At 47.1% G+C, this 20,010-nt stretch overlaps 1 protein-coding gene across 1 annotated transcript in view; it reads left to right on the top strand.

Annotated features, from left to right (window-relative positions):
• Positions 1 to 20,010, top strand: part of RD3 (RD3 regulator of GUCY2D) — a 63,773-nt gene that overhangs the window by 7,870 nt on the left and 35,893 nt on the right. Inside the window, exon 2 of the mRNA XM_083175861.1 lies at positions 16,404 to 16,718. Within this exon, the coding sequence (XP_083031987.1) occupies positions 16,423 to 16,718 (296 nt within the window). The 5' untranslated portion in view covers positions 16,404 to 16,422. The remainder of the gene's footprint in view (positions 1 to 16,403; positions 16,719 to 20,010) is intronic.

Below are 20,010 nucleotides of genomic sequence, written 5' to 3'. Positions count from 1 at the left end.
TGCTGTGCTTTCCCCTGATAATGCAAATGGACCGATGCCTGTACACATCCGTTCGTATGGCGGTAGGGATCTTCGCATGCCATACAGCTCACAGCCCACTGCCAACCAGTCACACACTGCTTGGCGCTGCTGAGGAAGTGGTGCCGCCTCACTCCTAGCTCCTGGACATCACAGAAATCCCGGCGGCCATGGTGGTGACTGTGAAAACCCATGGGAGGATGACAGTAAATACAACAGTACCTTGATGCGTGATGCTGGCCGCAGCTATAGTGGTGAAATCGCAGATACAGCTGCATCATGCTGGGCTACGATTTCAGTACTAGTGTCATGCGCTAATCAGGGGGAGAGTGTGGGGGCCCCTAATGTGGGGAGGCTTTGGGCACGACCACGCCTGTTGCCCCTACTTGGATCTTACCATAATACATAGGACCAGATGTACTAAGCTTGAAAATTATAAAATGGAGAGTGATAAACAACCAGCCAATCAGCTCCTAAATACTATGTCACAGGCTTTGTTTGAAAAATGTAACGTAGGAGCTGATTGGTTGGTGGTTTATCACATTTAAGGCTTCATTTTAAATGTAAACTGAATTGTCCAGTGATATGTGACCAAAAACCTCACTGCTAAAGTTCTGTTCTCAGTGATACATGAAATAGAGTATTTGAAGTCCAAGGGTGAAATTTAATAGGGTGAGAGATTCAGAAAGTGAGAGATTTGGGAAGAAAGATTTGTTTGGGCCAATAAATCTTTCTTGAAGACTACTACCACTGACATCACTGCTTTCTTGTGTTGCTCATGTCTGCTGCCTGCTATCATTTTTGTCTCTAGCCATTTCATTAATCCCTAAATCCAGTAAATAGATACCTACTCTCCCAAGTAGGTCCAATCTTTTGGGTAAATACTGGAAGAGGGGGTGGATCTGCTGCATCTCCCCCCATCCTAGTGATGTATGAGGAGGATGCGGAGATCCAGCAGGAATTGCAGATCTGTAGAGAGGGGCAGGGGCCGCAGGGCCAATATGAAGAGATTCTATAAAAATAGCATAGACCGGAGATTTTCTGCTTTCTGCTGAGACCTAACAATGGGAAGTGCCTGGAGTAGGCACCTGATTCTGCCTTCTGGGTTACTCCCAGAAAGGAGAGAAATCAATAATCCCTTTCTCCTTTTATAGACAATTCCTCACCTATTACACTAACAAAACTCCTATTCACTCCATCCTTGTCTCCACCCAGGACTGCCACAACCACAGCAACCTCCTCCAGTCTCGCCTCTATATCTCCCACTGTCCGCATTTCAATCTATCCTTAAATCCATGGGGAGGCTGGTTTTACTCTCCCGCTGCTCTGCTTCTGACTTCCAGATCTGGCATTCTCTATTATGGCTCCCCATACCATACAGAATACAATTTACCTTTCTCATCCTCACAAAGGGCCTTATTCTAGTTCACTCTTTCTGTCAAAATCCTTCTTAGATGGACAAAGGCATGTGCACTGCAGGTGGGGCAGATGTTTCTTGTGCAGAGAGAATTAGATTTGGGTGGGGTTTTACTTCAAAGTGAGATCTATATTGCAGTGTAAAACTAAAGCAGTCAGTATTTACCCTGCACAGAAACAAAATAACTCACCCAAATCTAATTATCTCTGCACATTTAACATCTGCCCCCTGCAGTGCACATGGTTTTGTCCATCTAAGAAGGATTTTGACAGAAAGAGTGAACTAGAATAAGGCTCAAAGCTCTTAGTCTCTCCTCTCTTACATCTCCAGCATCATCTCACTCAACATTCTCTCCCACCCAGAGCTGAATTAAGCCTTCGGGGGGCCCGGGGCACTTTAGAAAGGGAGGCCCCCTCCTACTTGTCATTTCTGGCTGCAAACTGCACAGGAGAATATTACACTGTCAAAACACAGAGTTAGAGCAGTATAAACTTGGTCAATGGTCAACTGCAGGGGGGGGGGGGGGGGTTAAAATAAACATGAAAAGCCTGTGTTTGTCCCTCTGTACCTTACTCTGTAGGAGCCCTGACAGGCTCAGCACTGCCTCTGATTAAAAACCCTCCCATAACAAGGCAGCTGCTGCTGCTGCTATCCTTCATGGGCCTGAGAAGCATATGATAAGCTCCACGAAGCAGAGCTCAGCACAAGCCACTCAGCCTCTGACCTCTTGTGCAAAGTCTTGTGGGACTTAGTCAACTCCCAGTAGTGCACTGCACTACTAGTAGTACTGCAGTAATGCACTGCACTACTAGTAGTGCAGTCAGTGTGAATTGACTCCTTATGCTCAGCATTATTAATCATTGTCACATTGGCAGATAGGTGAAGCTGCAGCACTACCCCACTCCCATGCACAAAACCATTAGCTTAAAAAATACATGCCAACCACAGGGGGCCCCTAGATAGAGGGGGGCCCAGGGCTACTGACCCCTTGTGCCCCATTATAATCCGGCCCTGCTCGCACCCACCAATATGTAGAGACTAAACTCACCAATTACAGCTACAAACCACTGCCAACTCCAAGACTTTGCCCACACTGCTCATCAACTAGGGAATAGACTTCCACGTCCAATAAGAGCCTCGGTTAGCCTGTACTAAATTCCCCAAAATCTCTATGCTCACTGGTGCAGTCTCCCTCTGCCACATATGCACCCCCCCCACACACACACACAATTACACACATACAAATACTGCATCATCTACAATTGACCAAGGGTCACATGCACTAAGCTTCAAAGGTGATAAAATAGAATGGAAAGTGATAAACTGTGTATGAAAAATGTCAGGCAGGAGCTGATTGGTTGGTTTTTTATCACTCTCCATTTTATCACTTTTAAATCTTAGTGCATCTGGCCCCAAGTGAGAGGAGCATCTCCATCAAAGCTTTTATGTTACATCCGTCATACATACTAACATTCCCTTCTGGAGATTTGTGGGCTAAATAAGCCACACCTCCAATCTGCCCAAACCAACACATTTCTGGTGAGGTCGCCCCCTTTTTACTACCCAGTCCTTTGGCTGACAACAATAGAATTGTCCTGAAAAAATCAGGACAGTTGGCAGGGATTTTGATCCAAATACCAAGGTGCTTTTTTTGTGTACCGGAAAACTTCTGTTTCCCCCACTTTTTCACATTAGAGTTACAACGAATGTTACTTATACTGTAGATTTAGCCCATGCGAATTCAGCGCAGTATGTGTTAATAGGAGAGTCTTAATTCATGCTGGATGCAGTGAGTCATGCTGGAACGTACCGTACCGTATGTATATTTACTGAACTGTTGTTTATCTGTTAATCTTTTGTCTTCATCTTCATTTTACCGTTCCCTCGAGACAGTATAAATAATCAGCTCTGTGATGCTGCACATCAGCCATTAGGGACACTGCTGCTTACCTGAGGGCCGAAGTCTCCTACAAAACAGAATCATTTACCTTCCAGCTCCTGTACTTCTGTATTCCGACTGAAATACATTATTATTTATTTATATAAAGCACTGTGTATTGTGGAATCATGATGCAAATACATTAGACACACAAATAGACATGAAACAGACGATAAAGATGATCCTGGCCAAGGGGGAGAGGTATTAAAGTTTGGAGATAAACTACTAACCAATCAGCTCCTAACTCATTTTCTTAACCCTTTGAGTGCCAAGTGAATTTGTCAAAATTGGTGTGAAAATTGGCAAGCAAACATTGTTATCCATCATAATGACCGGTAATGTTTACTTCAGAGGCGTAACTCTGGGAGGCAATGGAGTTATCTGCCGCCGGGCTCCTGCTCCCAAGGGGGCACCTCTACTCATCTGCAAGTTTGAATCAGTTAATTGAAAGCCATCGATATAGCTTCTGAGGCTGACTCCCCCTCCTAGCAGGAAAATAGATGTCATACAGACATAATAACGTGTGTGGGGGTGGGGGGGGGGGCACCCAACATTTATCTTGCCTCCGGGCAACTGGGACGAACTTACGCCACTGATTTACCTTATATAAGAAATATAAACGTTTAAAAAAATACTTTTTTATTTAAATTTATATAACAAATGTGGGCGACTCTGGCATGTTTAGTGGATGTTTTTCACATCTCTCACAGAGATGTTGGTACTCAAATGGTCAAAAACAGCCTGTAAAATGGCAGAAATGTAGTGGTTAGTACTAGGGATGCCAAACCCGGGGTATTTTTTTAATCCCGGGAATCATGATTGAAAAATGCTCAATCCCGGGATTCCCAGGATTGGCATCCCTAAAACAAAAACACCCCCATCTCCATTAACTTACTTTGGGAAGTAGGGCAGAGCATACTTGCCTATTTTAGATTTCACCTCTCCGGAAGTAGCCCGGAGAGGCAACACGTCAGGGTGGTAGGGGCAAGGCTGACATCACTTGCCGGAAATGCTGTGATTCGTGGGCCGCGGAGAGGGGGCTTAAATGATGTGAAATGCCGCAATTGCGTCATTTAAGCCCCGCCCCCTCACAGCGGACCCGCAATTTACGGTAATTAAACCAGCAGGCAAAGGGGAGTGGGGCTATCACCAGAAAGCGGGAGACTTGCCCACCTTCTCGGGGGCAGGAAGAAGGACCCGATTCCGGGAGGTTAGCACCATTGTTACTTGAGGCTATACTTGTGTATTATCACGGCGCCCGTTACGTAGTTAGCGTAGCGGCGCTGTCAGAATCAGCGTTGTGTACGCGCGGCCAGCATAGTCGGAGTATCTGTCAGAGTCAGTGTCCCTGTTAGATTTGGCATAGTGTTCCCGCGGCCAGAGTAGTCAGTCAGCGTTACGTACTCAGTCAGAGTTGAAGGGGAACTGACTGCGTTATGGCTGCAGAACCTGTCACAATGTTTAACTTGCCGCAGACAGAGGAGTCAGTGTTTTTTTTTTTTTTGCTTTTTTCTTCTTTATTATTAACTAAAAATCCAGTTACCAGTTAACACATGTCGTCATTACTGTTTCAGATGTATGATATGGCCGATGTGAAACACCCCCGCTATCCACGCCAGCCCGTAGTGTGGCGAGGGTACGTGTTACGTGTCCTCCGACCTTTTCATACCCCCACTATCCACGTCGGCGTGGAGTTGATTTTCTAAAGTGTGGCGAGCGCAGCAAGCCCGAAGCGTGGCCAGTGCAGAAAGCCCCACGAGGGGACGCGGATTACTTTACATGTAATCGGCGTCCGCTCACCACGCTTTAGTAAATCAACTCCGCGCCGACGTGGATAGTGGGGGTATGAAAAGGTCGGGAGGACGCGTAACGCGTGCGCTCGCCACGCTTCGGGCTGGTGTGGATAGTTGGGGTTTCAAATTCAAATGGAGGCATATGCCAGTATGCAACATGGAGCACTGGCAAATGCCTCCTTTATTGTGCATGAGACGCACTTGCATCCGCACCCCCTCTTTGTACAGGAGAGGCACGCGCTACCGAACCCCTAACACTGTCGGCAGAGTTACTGTACCCTGCTGACAGTGTAGCTTAGGCTACGCTGAAAACATAGCGTAGAGCCGGGCGCCGTGCTATTACACAAGTACCCTTGAGGCACTTTGGTATGCACGGTACCTGAAACAGCAGTAGAAAGAAACTGCCTGAGTGTCTTTTGATAGTTCTGGGCAAGTTCAGCTTCTCTCCAAGGCCCTTACACCTTATACTCATACTTATAGCTCCCTCTTCAGGGGAAAGAGACAGAACCACATTTCTATTGTGTAAATATATATAAATAGCATACTGTATGTGTCTCGTGTGTATGTTCAGTTATTTGGATTTGCACGTTTCTAACTGTTGCAGACCCTTAGGCTTTCTGAGGGGGATCAGGGCATTCTCATACAATAGCAGAGCAGGAAAAGCATGCAGATGCAAATAAGCGTGTCTGTATCTGGCATAGCTTTTATTCTGGGTTAGGTATATTATGATATTTATAATGTCAACATCTACATTATGTTGTCCGTGAACATGTTGGCATCCTCTCACACAATATCCACAATTGTGACCATGAAAACGGGTCAGTTATCAGGGATTTTTTTCTCCCGCCAAAGTCAGTCACTTAGCACTAGGACAAGTTCGTACTCTTTTTTACTATGCTTAAATACAGGGCTGCAAGTATGGCGGTACGGGGTGGTACGGCGTACCGGTAAAACATATTGCGCCGGTACCCCGTACCGCCATAAAAAATACTTCCCCAAGTGCTCAATGCGCATGCGCGCATATGTGAGTGGCGGGGGGCGTGGCCTCCGCCTCCCCGCCACAGCTGATTCCCTTCTGAAAGGAGGTGAGGGGAGCGCATTGCACGTTTCCCCTTCCCCTCCCTGTGTCACTCACTGGGCTGTCAGCCAATTAGGGCTCGCGGGCTGGCAGCCAATCAGGAGCCAGCCCGCGAGATATGATTAACTGACAGCCCAGTCACACAGTGAAGCCGCCGGGGTGCCGCAGCGCTGTGACAGGTGTGCCGTGGGTGGCCAGTGTCCTAGACCTAGAGGCAGCCTGTCAGGCAGCATGTATAATCTAGTGTCCACAATGCGAGTGAGCGCCCGGTGGGGTGGGGGCGAGTTCCGGGGCCCGGGAGGCAGTGGAGACTGGAGTGAGCGCCATGAGGGGTGGGGGCGAGCGCCGGGAGGGGCGGGGATAAGCGCCGGGAGGCAGCGGGGAGTGAGAGCCGGGCGAGTGCGCAGATTGAGGGGCCGGGATGCACACACACATATTCCTGAAGTCTTCAGTTCTGCATGTCATCAGAACTGCAGGTGAGCTGCCCGCTTCTGCCATTACTTGTTACCTGGATGACGGTCCTGAGCAAACAGACATGCTGTTAGTGACCCCAGTCTGTGTCCATTAGGAGAGTATAGGCATCGGTGCTACTGTACCTCTGCTGCTGGAGTGTGCAGGGGAAGAGGAGACAAAGCACCAAATGCCCACACTCCCTTCTCCAGTGTTCACACTGCTCTCCCCCTTCCCTGGTTCAAGCTACATGGACAGGATATCAGAGATTACTGGGCGTAGGCTTCCACCACCTGAGTCAGAGGATTTGTAATTCCCACCAGTGTGTCTTGGTCCCATGTGTTCCAGTTACCCCACATAACAATGCTATTAAGTTAGGCAGGCCCAAGGCTTTGAATGCCCCTAGGCCAGTGGTTCCCAAACTGTGGATCCCTGAAGTTCGACTGGGACTCACAGCGACCCAGGTTATTGCCATGTCGCTGATGTCGTCCAGGGGGCGCAGCAGCGTGTCAGGCGGGGGAGGAGGCAGCACTAAGGAGATGCTGCTGCCTCCTCCATAGAGGAGTAGTAGCTCCGGGTAGCTCGGAGTTACGTGTTCACACTGCACAGCAACCCGGGTCCGACCCGGGTATAACCCTTTCTTTTACCCGTGACGGATTGCCTGGTGTTTTTCAAAATGGCCATTCACACAGCACAGTGATCCAGGTCCCGGGTTATTGTGTGGTGTAAAAGAGGTATAATATCCCATTCATACCGCAAAAGCTGGGGTCGCTCCTGGGATTAGGACACAGGTCCATTCCAGGAGCGATCTGGCATTTGCAGCTTGTAACTGGGTGGTCTTAGGGCCCAATTCAGACCTTTTTGGTGTGCTGCAAATTTGCAGCATGAGCGATTATCAGACAACCGCACATGCGCACAAGACGCTATGCCCGAGCTGTCTGTATGAAGACAGCCAGCGATATGACACCGTGGGATTTCCCCAGAAAATGCAGGCGTTCCCCAGCCGTTGGGAGGGAGGGCCTCTGCCATCACCAGTGGTCTCCTTCCCACTGCTTTAGCAGCTCTGAATAAATCTAGACTTACTCTGTGCTTGCGAGCAGGTAGAGGATCATTCGATGGTGAGTGATTTCCCCCCTGTGCGCACGTCTGCAAACACTTTCGCAGCTGTGCACAGGGGCGGCGGGTTTGAGCTCAGTGTGGCGGCGTTAACCTGCTTGCTGGGCTCTGAACACTTGCAGCTTAGCAAGCTGGTCTGAATCGGGCTCTTGGTGCATGAATTTGATAGAACGTCTGGGCTGTTTTTTTGTTGTTGTTTTTTGTTTTTAAATGGGTCCAGGTGACCAGGTATGCACTGCATTATTTTAGCTTAAGGGTGCCTTGAAAAAGTCATGGAGATCCAAAGGGTGCCTTGGACTGAAAAAGTTTGGGAACCACTGGTGTAGCTGCTTCTGCTGTGAGTGCGGGATCACTCCCTACATACCCCTTTAGAGAACGGGGGGAATCAGTGGGCTGAGAGATGGCTAACCTCAGCGCAGGTGGCAAAGGGATTGGAGCGGACAGCAGCACAGTCTCCAGGTACTAGAGGCAGCTCAGCTATTATTACTTCCAGTCTGCTGCTGCTGATGACTGGAGCAAGGAGCCGAATGAGGACTTCAGTAGCAGCTGATGTCGTATGTATGAGCTGCTGAGGCTACACACAGTGACCGGCTCCTGCCCAACACGCAGACATGGGGTAAGTGTAACAACTCCCACAGGTGTAAGGGTACTGTGCTATCTGTGTGAGAGCGGCAGCGGGTGACTGGAGGGGGGGAGAGGAGACCTCAGAAACCCGGCACTGGGGTCTTATGTGTGGTACGTACTGTGGGGGCATATGTATGGCACTGGGGGCATATGTGTGGCACTGGAGGCATACCTAGCACTGTGAAGGTATATGTGTGGCTCTGGGGGCATACTTGGCACTGTGGGGGCATATCTGGCACTGGGGGCATATATGTGGGGACATATCTGGCACTGGGGGCATATAAGTAATGGGCATAATGTGTAATGGGCATTATGGCATGGGTCATATGTTTTGGGTGTGTGACGCGTAACAGGCATTACTGTGTAAATTTTGGCCACGTGCCTTCGGTGTGCAATATCCCTGTTTGTAGTTTATCTGGCTCCTGCACTTTGATCCTGGCCCAAACAGAAATGTCATCGTGTTCTAAAGTTTTGCCATGCAGCCACTCCCCCTCATGTCATATGACCACGCCCCCTAACCACGCCCATTTTAACACGCGCCTTCGGCGCGCAGCAGAGTACCACTATATTGTTTTTTCTACTTGCACCACTGCTTAAATACATTAATGAACCACTCTAATGCTGCTTTCACACCGCAAAACTGGCTTTGACCCTGTATTTGAAAACGTTTCCAAAAACGGGTCTGCCAAGTAAAACCCCTTACACACCGCATCTCTTAAACGGTATATTACCGTTTAAGTGCGTTTTTTTGGCACTGGCAGACCCGTTTTTGGAAACTTTCCAAATACAGGGTCAAAGCCAGTCTTCAGCGCCCCACTATCCACACCGCTAGACTAGTGAAGCCAGTACCTCCTGAGTTTGCAGATGATCCCAGCAGCCGCAGTACTGTATGGACGGCTGGCTGCGCTTATGAAAAAAAAGGGACTTTCTGAAAGTGGCTGCCCCATTGGAAACCCCATTTAAAAAAACTGTCTTTCGTATGGGGGGCAGCCATTTTCCGAAAGTCACTTTTCTTATAAGAAGTCCCTTTTTTTCCATAAGCGCAGCCGGCCGTCCATACAGTACTGCGGCTGCCGGGATCATCTGCAAACTCAGGAGGTACCGGCTTCACGGGGGGGTTTCTTAAACACAATGCAGGGCGGGGGGGGAGTCGGGGATGTTAACCCGCGCGGGGGGGGCGGTGGCGTCGGGCCCAAGTGCAATGAATATTTAATGATCTCATTAAATAATCACTGCGCTGAATTTAGGACCCAGCTTATTGGCTGGGTCCTAAATACCGTTTATGACCCGATTTTGATACCAAAATACCGGGTCTGAAAGGGGTAGGACCCTCCATTTTAACCGTTTTACAAAAACGGCTTTTGTAAAACGGTTAAGTGGTCCTGCACCTTTCAGACCGCACAGATTACCGTTTTAAAATGGTAAAACATCCGCAAAATACCAGTTTTTAAGTGCGGTCTGAAAGGGGCATTAGACATCCTGACATCATTTTAATTAGATCGCAGCTTCTTCATACATTTTGTTATTTTCATCTAAAAAGCAAAACTTTAGGTCTCTTGCCAGAACAGAAGATGTTGACTTAGAGCAAAACGCTTTTGCACTTTTCTTATTCATGCCAAGTCACAACTTTTCCACACTGGCCGATTTTGATTATCTCAATTTCAGCTTTTTCACTCCGCCCTAGTATACACATTAGCGGCCAGATGCACTAAGCTTCAAAAGTGAAAAAATGGAGAGTGATAAACATCCAGCCAATCAGCTCCTGCCTGTTCAAATGATAAAACCTTGAATTGATGATGATTACACATATTTGCACTGGACATATATTAATATCAATATTAACTGAAGCATTTACTGTGTGTCTGTCCAGTGCAAATATGTGGTAATCATCATCAATTCAAGGTTTTATCATTTGCGCTTAGTAAGGAATCTATTTCAAAGATACCACGGCGAATTGACCCGCACGTCTGCGAATGGATGTTTTGCATACACTTTGCATTCGCAGGCGCGAGGACCATATCATATGATGGTCGCTGACCATCGAATGATGTGGAGCGTACACCCAAAACTAAGACACTCTCAGGTGTCTTAGCTCTGCGTGTGTCAGGTATGAGGACAGGGCGGGCAGCTTACATCCGGTGATGTCAGCTGCCTAGTGTTCATTCTAGCACCCGCCAACTTTGAAAACCCATGCAGTTCCTCTTCCCTGCCTGGGGTGTCGCTGTCTGCTGTGCTGTTTCTAGCACAGGTCTGGTTTGCATATCAGTGCTTATATACAGACCACACTGGTAGAAGCACTGCACCAGACAGCGACATCCCAGGCAGGGAAGAGGAACTGCATGGGTTTTCAAAGTTGGCGGGGGCTAGAATGAACACTAGCTGCCCGTCCCCGGCCCCTGCGTCATCGGGGCATTACCATGAAAACACCCAGCATTTTCATGGGAATGCCCATGCAACGCTGGGCGTTCCCATGGGCGCATCCTCCGGCCCGTCATCCCACCCTGTTGTGTGCGAGTACCCGGCATACACTCTATTCACTGTGGCCGCTCGCACACAGCACATGTGCAGAAGAAAAACATTGCGCTCCCATGCAAATTCGTATCAATGTCTCTTCATGCGGTTCTACTGTTCTGTCCTACATTTTACATTCATTTACCTATATTACCTAAATTACAGTCATTTATTTTACTGTCGATTATGATTGCATTAGACAAATCATACTTTATACATTTTACTTCCCATCGTTTTGCTCCACATTAGGTAATCACCCATCACTTCTCTAGCGCAAAATGAATTTGTATTTATGAATGTATTTCCTGTAAAAAGCAAACGTGATGCATCTGTGGCTGTGGCTGACTGCAGGTCGTATTCAGGCTGTGTGTTATCATGGTTTTAAGATCGGTAACTATTAGCACTTTTAGGGACAGGATAACAGATGTCGCCAGACTGTAGCCTTCCCCAGCACATGGGATTTATGTAGCTGTAATCCATCATCTGACCACCTGCTCTAAAAAAAAGGCTGTCTGCGTTAGACAGTTGTGTAAGAATAAAGCTTTCATGATTTAAAAAAAGAAAATGCCCATGATCTGCGATCAGACCATAGTGTACAGTACATCCCTCTCCATACTTCTATTTTGGTGCAATGACACTGTCATCCCAATGCAACTACAATCCCTTTTGTGGCGGATCTGTGAAAATATGCTAATGCTGCAGTCGCTGGGATTTGTACCATGACGTCCAAAGGCAGCATGTTCTGGATAAACACAAACATTGGTCACAATACTGAATTTCTGAGCAGCCCTATGGTTGCTTGGAATAACTGACTGGACTTGTGTGTGGATTTTCTACAGACACTCCAATTTCCTCCCACAGTCCAAAAATATACTGGTAGGTTAATTGGCTTCTGACGAAAAAAAAAAGAACCCTAATGTGTAAAGACTGCCATCCACTAGTGCGATATGGACACTTTTTATGCGATTCCATCGAAATGATGCGACGTATCACATGAAAAGTGACACATCGCATGTTATTTTCCAGCGATTGCAATGTGTTTCGCATGGCAGTCGCAGATCCTACAGTCTGTCATAAATATTAATCAAAGCCCATAGCCTTTGCTGGAGTTGCATAAGGTACATTGTATGCAAAAAAACGCATACAATGTATCATATGCGATGCTGCCGGGTGAGTTGGCGGTGTGTTGCATGCGAGGTGCATCACCCAAATGGATGGGGCTTTAAGAGTGTGCCTGTAATGTACATGTGTTTAAGGCAGGCTAGATGGGCCAAGGGGTTCTTATCTCTGTCATCAGATCTACTTCACACCTAAAAAACCCCTAACACTAATGTCACAAGATGAAACTGCCAACACTAACATAAGGGTGACCTGCTCCACTCATCCTAAATTATAATACTGGAACAAGCTTCAGTCTTCCCAGCAACTACAGTCATGGCTCCTATTCCAACCCTTTTATAACGGGATGCGGTCATTTGGTCTACAGCACGATGGCATGATGGTTGACAGTCATTATGTCGACATGGTTAAAGGTCGACATGGGTCTAGGTCGACATGGGAAAAGGTCAACATGGTTCTAGGTCAAAAGGTCATTAGTTTGATAGGTCATTAGTTCGACAGTGTCTAGGTTGACAGTCAAAAGGTCGGCATGGGGTTTTTCACTGTTTTTTAAGCCGACACGTGCCAACAGGCGGTATTTCATGCCCTAAGTAAACAAAGAGTTAACCAACGCTGGCTTGTTTCTCAAATAAGGTGACGGTTTCTTTCAAGTTAAAAATTTTATAAAATTAAAAAACATACATATAATAAATGTATAGACACAAGAATAACTATAATGAATAAAGTTTAAATAATTCAATACCCTTGTAGGACATTTGGGGACTCCTATATCCGGGATGATTTGTTCCACTTGCGGGAATGTCTCTAATTATAGCAGCATGTACTTGCAAGGTGGCCGAATCCTCATGCAGTTTGCAGACCAATGGAATTTGTAGTCCGGTAAACCTTAGTTTGCTTGGAGTAATTGCTGCAGGCCCAATCCAAATTTATTGTAAGCAGGATGACCAGGTAGAGAGAGTAAGACCCGTATCCAGTGGAGCTTGTTGATAAGCGATATTCCCCAGGAGTCCAGCTGCTGCAGCTGCTTCTGATTGGCTGTCAGTCCGCAAGTTCTAATTGGCTAGTGGCTGGAGCTACATTTTAAATGCTGCTATCTACAAGGCTGCCAGCAGGTTAAGTGGCATGGTCCTCGCTGATAGCGAGTCACTGTCTTTACTATACTGGCGGTACTGGTTGGATGGATGTGCCAGTGGCATAACTACAAATTTTTCTCCTACCTGCATGAAAAGGAGCAGGAAGAGCGGACCAGCAGCTGGACAAATCACAGCTATGCCCCCATGATGATGCAGCCAGGAAGTACCTAATGAAATGTTTGCGCAGCATCTACCCGGTGCCCCCACAGAGGCTGCGGGGACTGCAGGAGGACTGTTTTTGTTAATATCTAACGATACTTGTCAACTTTAGAAATCTCCTCTCCGGAGTGGAACAGAATAATTCCCATGGAGAAAGGGAGCTGCGAAGACAAAGATTAGAAGAAGGAGCAGATGATAACTAGTTGTAGGGTAGAGACATAGGCGTGCACAAACGGGGTTCCGGGGGTGCCCTGGCACCCCCTAATGGCCGGCACCCCCTAATGATCAGCTCCCTCTTCATCAGACTAGGGAGCCAGCGCCTCAGTCTCTGTCCGCGGTGGCCACTTCAAAGATGGCCGCCGTCTTGGAGGAGACAGACACTAGAGGTGGGCATGACCTCTAGTGTCTGTCAGTGGAGCGCTCAGCACAGCGTGCCCAGTGTTAGAAAGACTACTGTAGGTAACTAATCTTTTTATGGATTTGAACTGCCCTGTCTCACCCAGCAACCGCACCATGGATGAAGTGGTACCTCCCTGAGCCTCACAGCCACACCATGGAGGAAGCAGTAAAGTTCCTGCACAGGGCTTACTAGTACTTTCCTCAAGCCGGGCAGCGCTGTGGTACAGAGCTTGAGCCTCTCCATGTGCTCTGTGTAAAGCCTGCATTCCTCCTGCCGCGGGCCGCCCCTTTACCCTGTCCCTGCATCCACGGGCCTCACTGACACCCTGCACCCCCCTCCCCCCCAGATTAGTGAGTGCCTAGAGATCTTTGTACCCACCAACCCCTCTTTGTGTGTGTGTGTGTGTGTGTGTGACACCCCCCTTCCTTTTTATGTGTGACCTGTACACTACTATCCTTGTGTGTGTGAGCCCCTCATCCCTGGTGTTTGACCCCCGTGTACCCCCTTCACCTTTGTGTGACAACTTGTGTATGTGACCCCATCTTCCCCAATATCTTTGGTGTCTGATCCCCTCTTACCCTGATCCCTGTGTGTGACACCCTCTACCCAAATACCCCCCTCTATGTGTGTGTTTGACCCTGTTCAACCCCCTATCCATGTGTGTGAGACACTATTCCCCCAACCTCACGCCTCTATCCCCTAATCACAAGGGTGTGACCCCTGGACCCTTATCCCAATGTCTATGGCACCCTCTACCCCCATCCTGTGTACAGTACACCCCCTACTTCTGTGTGTGTGACACTACTCTTGTATTTTTGAGGCACCTTTTATCCACACACTTCCCATGTCTGTGTCACCCTGCACCTCCCTTCTATAAAGAATGGGGACCCTTTCAGAAATTTTGTTATGGGCCCACAAACTTATTGTTATGCCCCTGAAGGAACCCCTTGGCAATGAGCATGTAGGTCCCCTTGGCAATGAGCATGTAGATTTCCTTAGCAACGAGCATGTAACTCCTAGCAATGATCATATAATCCCCCTTAGAAACAAGAATGAAACCCCTGGCACTGAGCAAGAAACATCTGTCAAAAACTATGTAACCCCTGGCATGCAAGAACTCTGGCAATGAGCATGTAACCCATGACAATGAGCATGTATGTACAGTAAGTGGCACTTATGTGGCATAATATGTACAAGGCATTACGGTATGTCGTATAACGTGTTATGGAGTGGCATAACTTGTAATGGGCATTATCGTGTGTGGCATTGTGGTGTTTGCAGGGCCGGCGCCACCACTAGGCAGCTCTAGGCATTTGCACCTGGAGGGCGGCAGTTCGCCCCTCACCCCCAGCGAACTGTGTAAAAAAATTGCTGCCCCGGCGTCCCTGCAGTGCTGGGGCGGTCAGGGGTGTCCGTGCCGTAGGGGTACCTGCGGCGCCGTCATGTGTATAAAGCTGGCTGCGGCCGGCGGGGTCCCTGTAGTGAATAGAAAATAACTAGCGCTATGCGCGCGGCGGCGCGGGAAGCGCTAGTTATTTGCTATTCACTACTGGGACCCCGCCGGCCGCAGCCAGCTTTATACACATGACGGCGCCGCAGGTACCCCTACGGCACGGACACCCCTGACCGCCCCAGCACTGCAGGGACGCCGGGGCAGCAATTTTTTTTACACAGGTACCCCCCCCTCCCTCCCCCCGGCACTGGGGCGCCCCCACCCCGACTCGCCTGGGGCGCTCCGGTGCCTTGCACCGGCCCTGGGTGTTTGGTATAATCTGTAATGGGCATTATGGAGTGTGGCATAATGTCTAAGAGGCATTATGGTGTGGTATAACTTGTAGTGGACATTACAGTGTGTAACATAATGTATAATGGGCATTATGATGTGTGGCATAATATGTAATGATTATTTGGTGTGTAGCATTATGTCTAATGGGCATTACAGAGTGTGGCATAATGTGTAAAGGGCATTACAGTGTAAATATTTGCATCTTCCTTCAGTCATTACTTATTTAGTTTAAATTGATACCCAGTATGCAGTAATAGACACACCCCTCCAATGGTGCATCCCCTAATAAAATGGGCTGCGCACGCCTGTTGGTGGAGAGTTTGTGGGCTAAAAACTGTCAATGTAAAAGTACACTGCACAACGACTCATTTTGATGGCTTTTAACCAGTTTCTTATAATATGTCTTTTTCTTTTAACTCCTGATTTGTTATATTTGAAATTATGTTTTGCTTCGGTACTTTTGTAGTTTCACGGTGCCAGCATGGCGCCGTGCGCCTGAGTCCCCTTGCGGGGCTAGCTTTGCTCGCCCACGCTGCGGGCTCGGTGGCTCGCTACGCTCGCCACGCTATTTAAAATCAACTCCATGCCAACATGGAAAGTGGGGGTATGAACTATCCATGTTGGCATGGAGTTAAGTTACTTTTTTGGACATATTTCGTGGCGAGCGTACACCCGGAAGTAGCACAGCATGCTGGCGCCGTGAAACTACAAAAGTACCTTTGCTTCTTGCACACCTTTACACCTGTATTACCACTTCTGTAGTGTTACGTCTCATGTTAGCTACTCCAGTCAATCAAAAATGAAATAAAACCTAAATAATCTTTGATTAAGAACACAGTTTGCTGATTTGTGTATTTTAGGTATAATTCCTGGTGAGTGATGGCCCTTACATCCTGGTTTAGGTGGAATGAGTCTAACATGAGAATATCCCAGAGGAATCCCACTGACATGGTGGTAGAAACACTAATGATGGAGCTCAGCTGGCAGATGAAGCAAGCAGAGAAACAACAGCGGGAAAAGGAGAATGAATATCGCAAGATTAAGACAGGGGTGGACTACAGTTGGCTTGTTAGTTATCCAAAGCACAACTATGACATCAGTCCAGGAGAAAGGCTACAGCTGGAGGATGCCTGCAGCAATATCCACCCATCATACTGCGGACCAGTTATCCTCAGGTAATTCATACTTACCTACTTTCTGGCTGCCCTTTCCGGGAGAGGGCAGCCAGCTCAAGGGGGGCAGGGCTGCGGGGAGTTAAAAAGGGGTGGGGCAGGGGTGGAGCCACACTAGTGGCTATTTGTTTGGGGGAGTGTACCAAGTGTGATTGTGCCATTTTAGCCACGCCCCTTACGTGCAATGCCATTTTTAATGCATTGTACATGGTGGGTGGGGCTAAAACGGCGCAATTCGCTTTATTTGACCCGCGGATCCCCCCGTCGAGGGGGAGGTCGCGGGTGCCGGGGGGTGAATATGCCGGCGGAGGGATCGCGGGAGCCAGGCGGCTTTGCGGGAGGGTTGCCCCCTTTTCCGGGGGGGGGGGGCGAGAGGGGGACCCAATTTCCGGGACCCTCCCGGCCATTCCGGGAGGTTAGGATATCCTGAGGTAATTAACTTAAATAGAAAGAGGGTCACTGCTGTGCCTGAAATTTTGGGGGTGTGGTCTTGAGGCAAGGGGGTGTGGTATATACATCTGGCACTCCCATGAGGCCACACCCCATTTTTTGGCACTGTGGGGTCATGGCCAGCGGCTCTGTGAGCTCCTGCCAATGCCCCCAGCCCTGCTGGCTGCAGGAATACATGCTGTGCGCATGCACACAGGGTCTATTCAAGGGTGACTTCCAACTGCCACACCCTGCCGTGGGACACTGCCGGCCCCGGGCGTGAAGCGGAATACAAAACTGAGCAGAATTATTAAATCATCAGAAGATGTCACCACGGTTCAAAATGATCTTGACAATCTAGATGAGTGGGCAAAAAAGTGGAAGATGAGGTTCAATGTGGACAAATGCAAGGTCATGCACCTTGGGAGACATAACCAGTGTGCTAGTTATAACCTAAGCTGGTATGAATTGGGTAATTCAGTACTCGAAAAGGATCTAGGAGTCCAAATAGACAACAAACTGGGGTGTAGTGCTCAATGTAATATAGCAACAAAAAAGGCCAACACAATTCTAGCATGTACAGTATCAAAAGGGGCATGGAAACTAGGGACTCAAAAGTAATTATGCCTCTGTACAAATCATTGGTTAGACCGCACCTCGAATATGGAGTACAATTCTGGGCCCCACACTATAAAAATGACATCATAGAATTAGAAAAAATCCAAAGAAGAACAACAAAGCTTCTTTGGGGAATGGAGAATTTAAGCTCCGAGGAAAGATTGTGTGAATAGTATCTTCAGTCAGAGAGCAGGCTGCTCTCTGACTGAAGATACTATTCACACAACTGAAAACAAATATACCACAGAATGTCAACTCTGTGAAGACATCAGTTGGAAAGTTGCCTATATTTGTTCTGAGATTATGATTTTTTGACAGTATACTCTGATACTGTTCAAATTGATCCATCCTATGGTTCTGTCCATATTTAGTTTTTTCCACCATCTGAAAGAATTAGCTGTAGATCAGATTGATACCTTGTTACCCCTGAAGAAATCTCTATGGGACGAAACGCGTAGGGTCATTTCAGGAAAACACTGGCAAAAAGTTGGATCAAGTATCTGATAATCTGATGTGAAACTATTTATTAATAATTACTTTTATACTGTTATACAAAATAAATTGATATCTTTTTTTTTTACCATTGTGTATATGTCTCTGGTGAAACATCTACTAGTGCACCTCTATACCCTCTCTTTCTTCATTCCTATTCCGTACCTCTATTAACAGCGAGGTCCATAGAAGTGCAGCTACCTATACAGCGCAGGAAAAGGTCACAACCTATATAGCGCAGGAAAAGTTTCTTATAGAGCGCAGCATATTCCATTGCACTTTACAAAGGAGACAGTGATACAACAAACAGGGTATTTACAGACAGTCAAAATGTAGGAGGGCCCTGCTCGCAAGCTTACAATACTGTATATATATATATATATATATATATATATATATATATATATATAGCAGGGAGGGTGGGTTCCCAGCACTCACAGGACTTGCAAAAAACTGACAAGTCCTGTGAGTGCCGGGAACCCACCCTCCCTGCTAGTATTGTCAGTTCGCCTGACCTCTCCGTGCACCTGGGCACCTCAACCCCTGTTGGGGTTCACTCTCTGGAGTGCCAGCCACCTCTCTACTGTATGTATATATATATATATATATATATATATATATATATATATATATATATATATGTATGTCGGCCCGGCACTCTCCTCTCGACAGTCTGCTGCTCACAGTAAACTCAGAACTCCTATTCACCGTCTCACCTATTCACTTTGAAGACGGGGCTAAAAGCTCCGAAACGTCAGTTTTCTTCTACCAAATACAAGATTTGAAAAGACCCGTCTGAGTGCCGCTACCCTTTTTTACATGATATATATATATATATATATATATATATATATATATATACAGTGGTCGAAGTGGAAATTTTGAAGTGGGGGTATGGAAATTTTGAAGTGGGGGTATGGAAAAGTAAAGAGTGAATATAGTGCGCACCTTCGGACACCCCCCTGTCCATCAACGTCCCCTGCCAGACTGCCCCGTTGTACAGGGGTATTACAAAAGCACAATATGCGCTGCTGAGTGATCAGAGAGCATCCTGAGGGGATTAAAGTGGCGGTATGGCATACCCCCGTATATCGCCCCACTTCGACCACTGTATATATATATATATATAATTTCTGCTCCCTGCAGTACAATATATTGCTTTTCCACTTAAAAAGTTCCGTATTTTGTCACTTTGCTCCCACCTCAGAATAATCCCCGATGTGACCTATATATGCCACTTATTATGCTGAAGAGAACATAAAAGTATTTGTTCTTAGGATATTACTCACAAATTAAATTACATGATCATGACCAGCTCCCAGTTGTCATGGCTACACAAGCAATTTATAAACCACAGTTGTAGCTCGATGATTTGCCAGAAAGAAAATTCTTAAATCGAAGCTTGTTTACTGGAGGTAAATATAGGCCATTAATACCAAGAACTTCATCTGAACTAAGGTGCTGATTACTGATTATTCATCGTACATTTCGGAAAAGTCCAAAACAAGTTTAACAAACTAAATCACAAATGTTGATTAAATTGCTGTTTCTCATAGCATTGTATCTGTATTATCTGATTATTATGTAGATATTTCTCATTCAGCGTGCAATTGGGATACAAAATGTTTTTTTTTTTTTTTTCCTAGCCAGAATTACCCCTCCCTTTTGGCACCTGAGTGACATCACCTCTGATTGAGCAGCTTACCAACAAATGTGTGGTGTTTCTCATAGCAACAAGTCAAATAACTGTATTAAA

This window comes from Crinia signifera, chromosome 3 (assembly GCF_055691185.1).
Source record: "Crinia signifera chromosome 3, ASM5569118v1, whole genome shotgun sequence".
NCBI lineage: Eukaryota > Metazoa > Chordata > Amphibia > Anura > Myobatrachidae > Crinia > Crinia signifera.
Note: the sequence above shows the minus strand (reverse complement) of the source record. Positions and strands in the feature narration are given on the sequence as shown.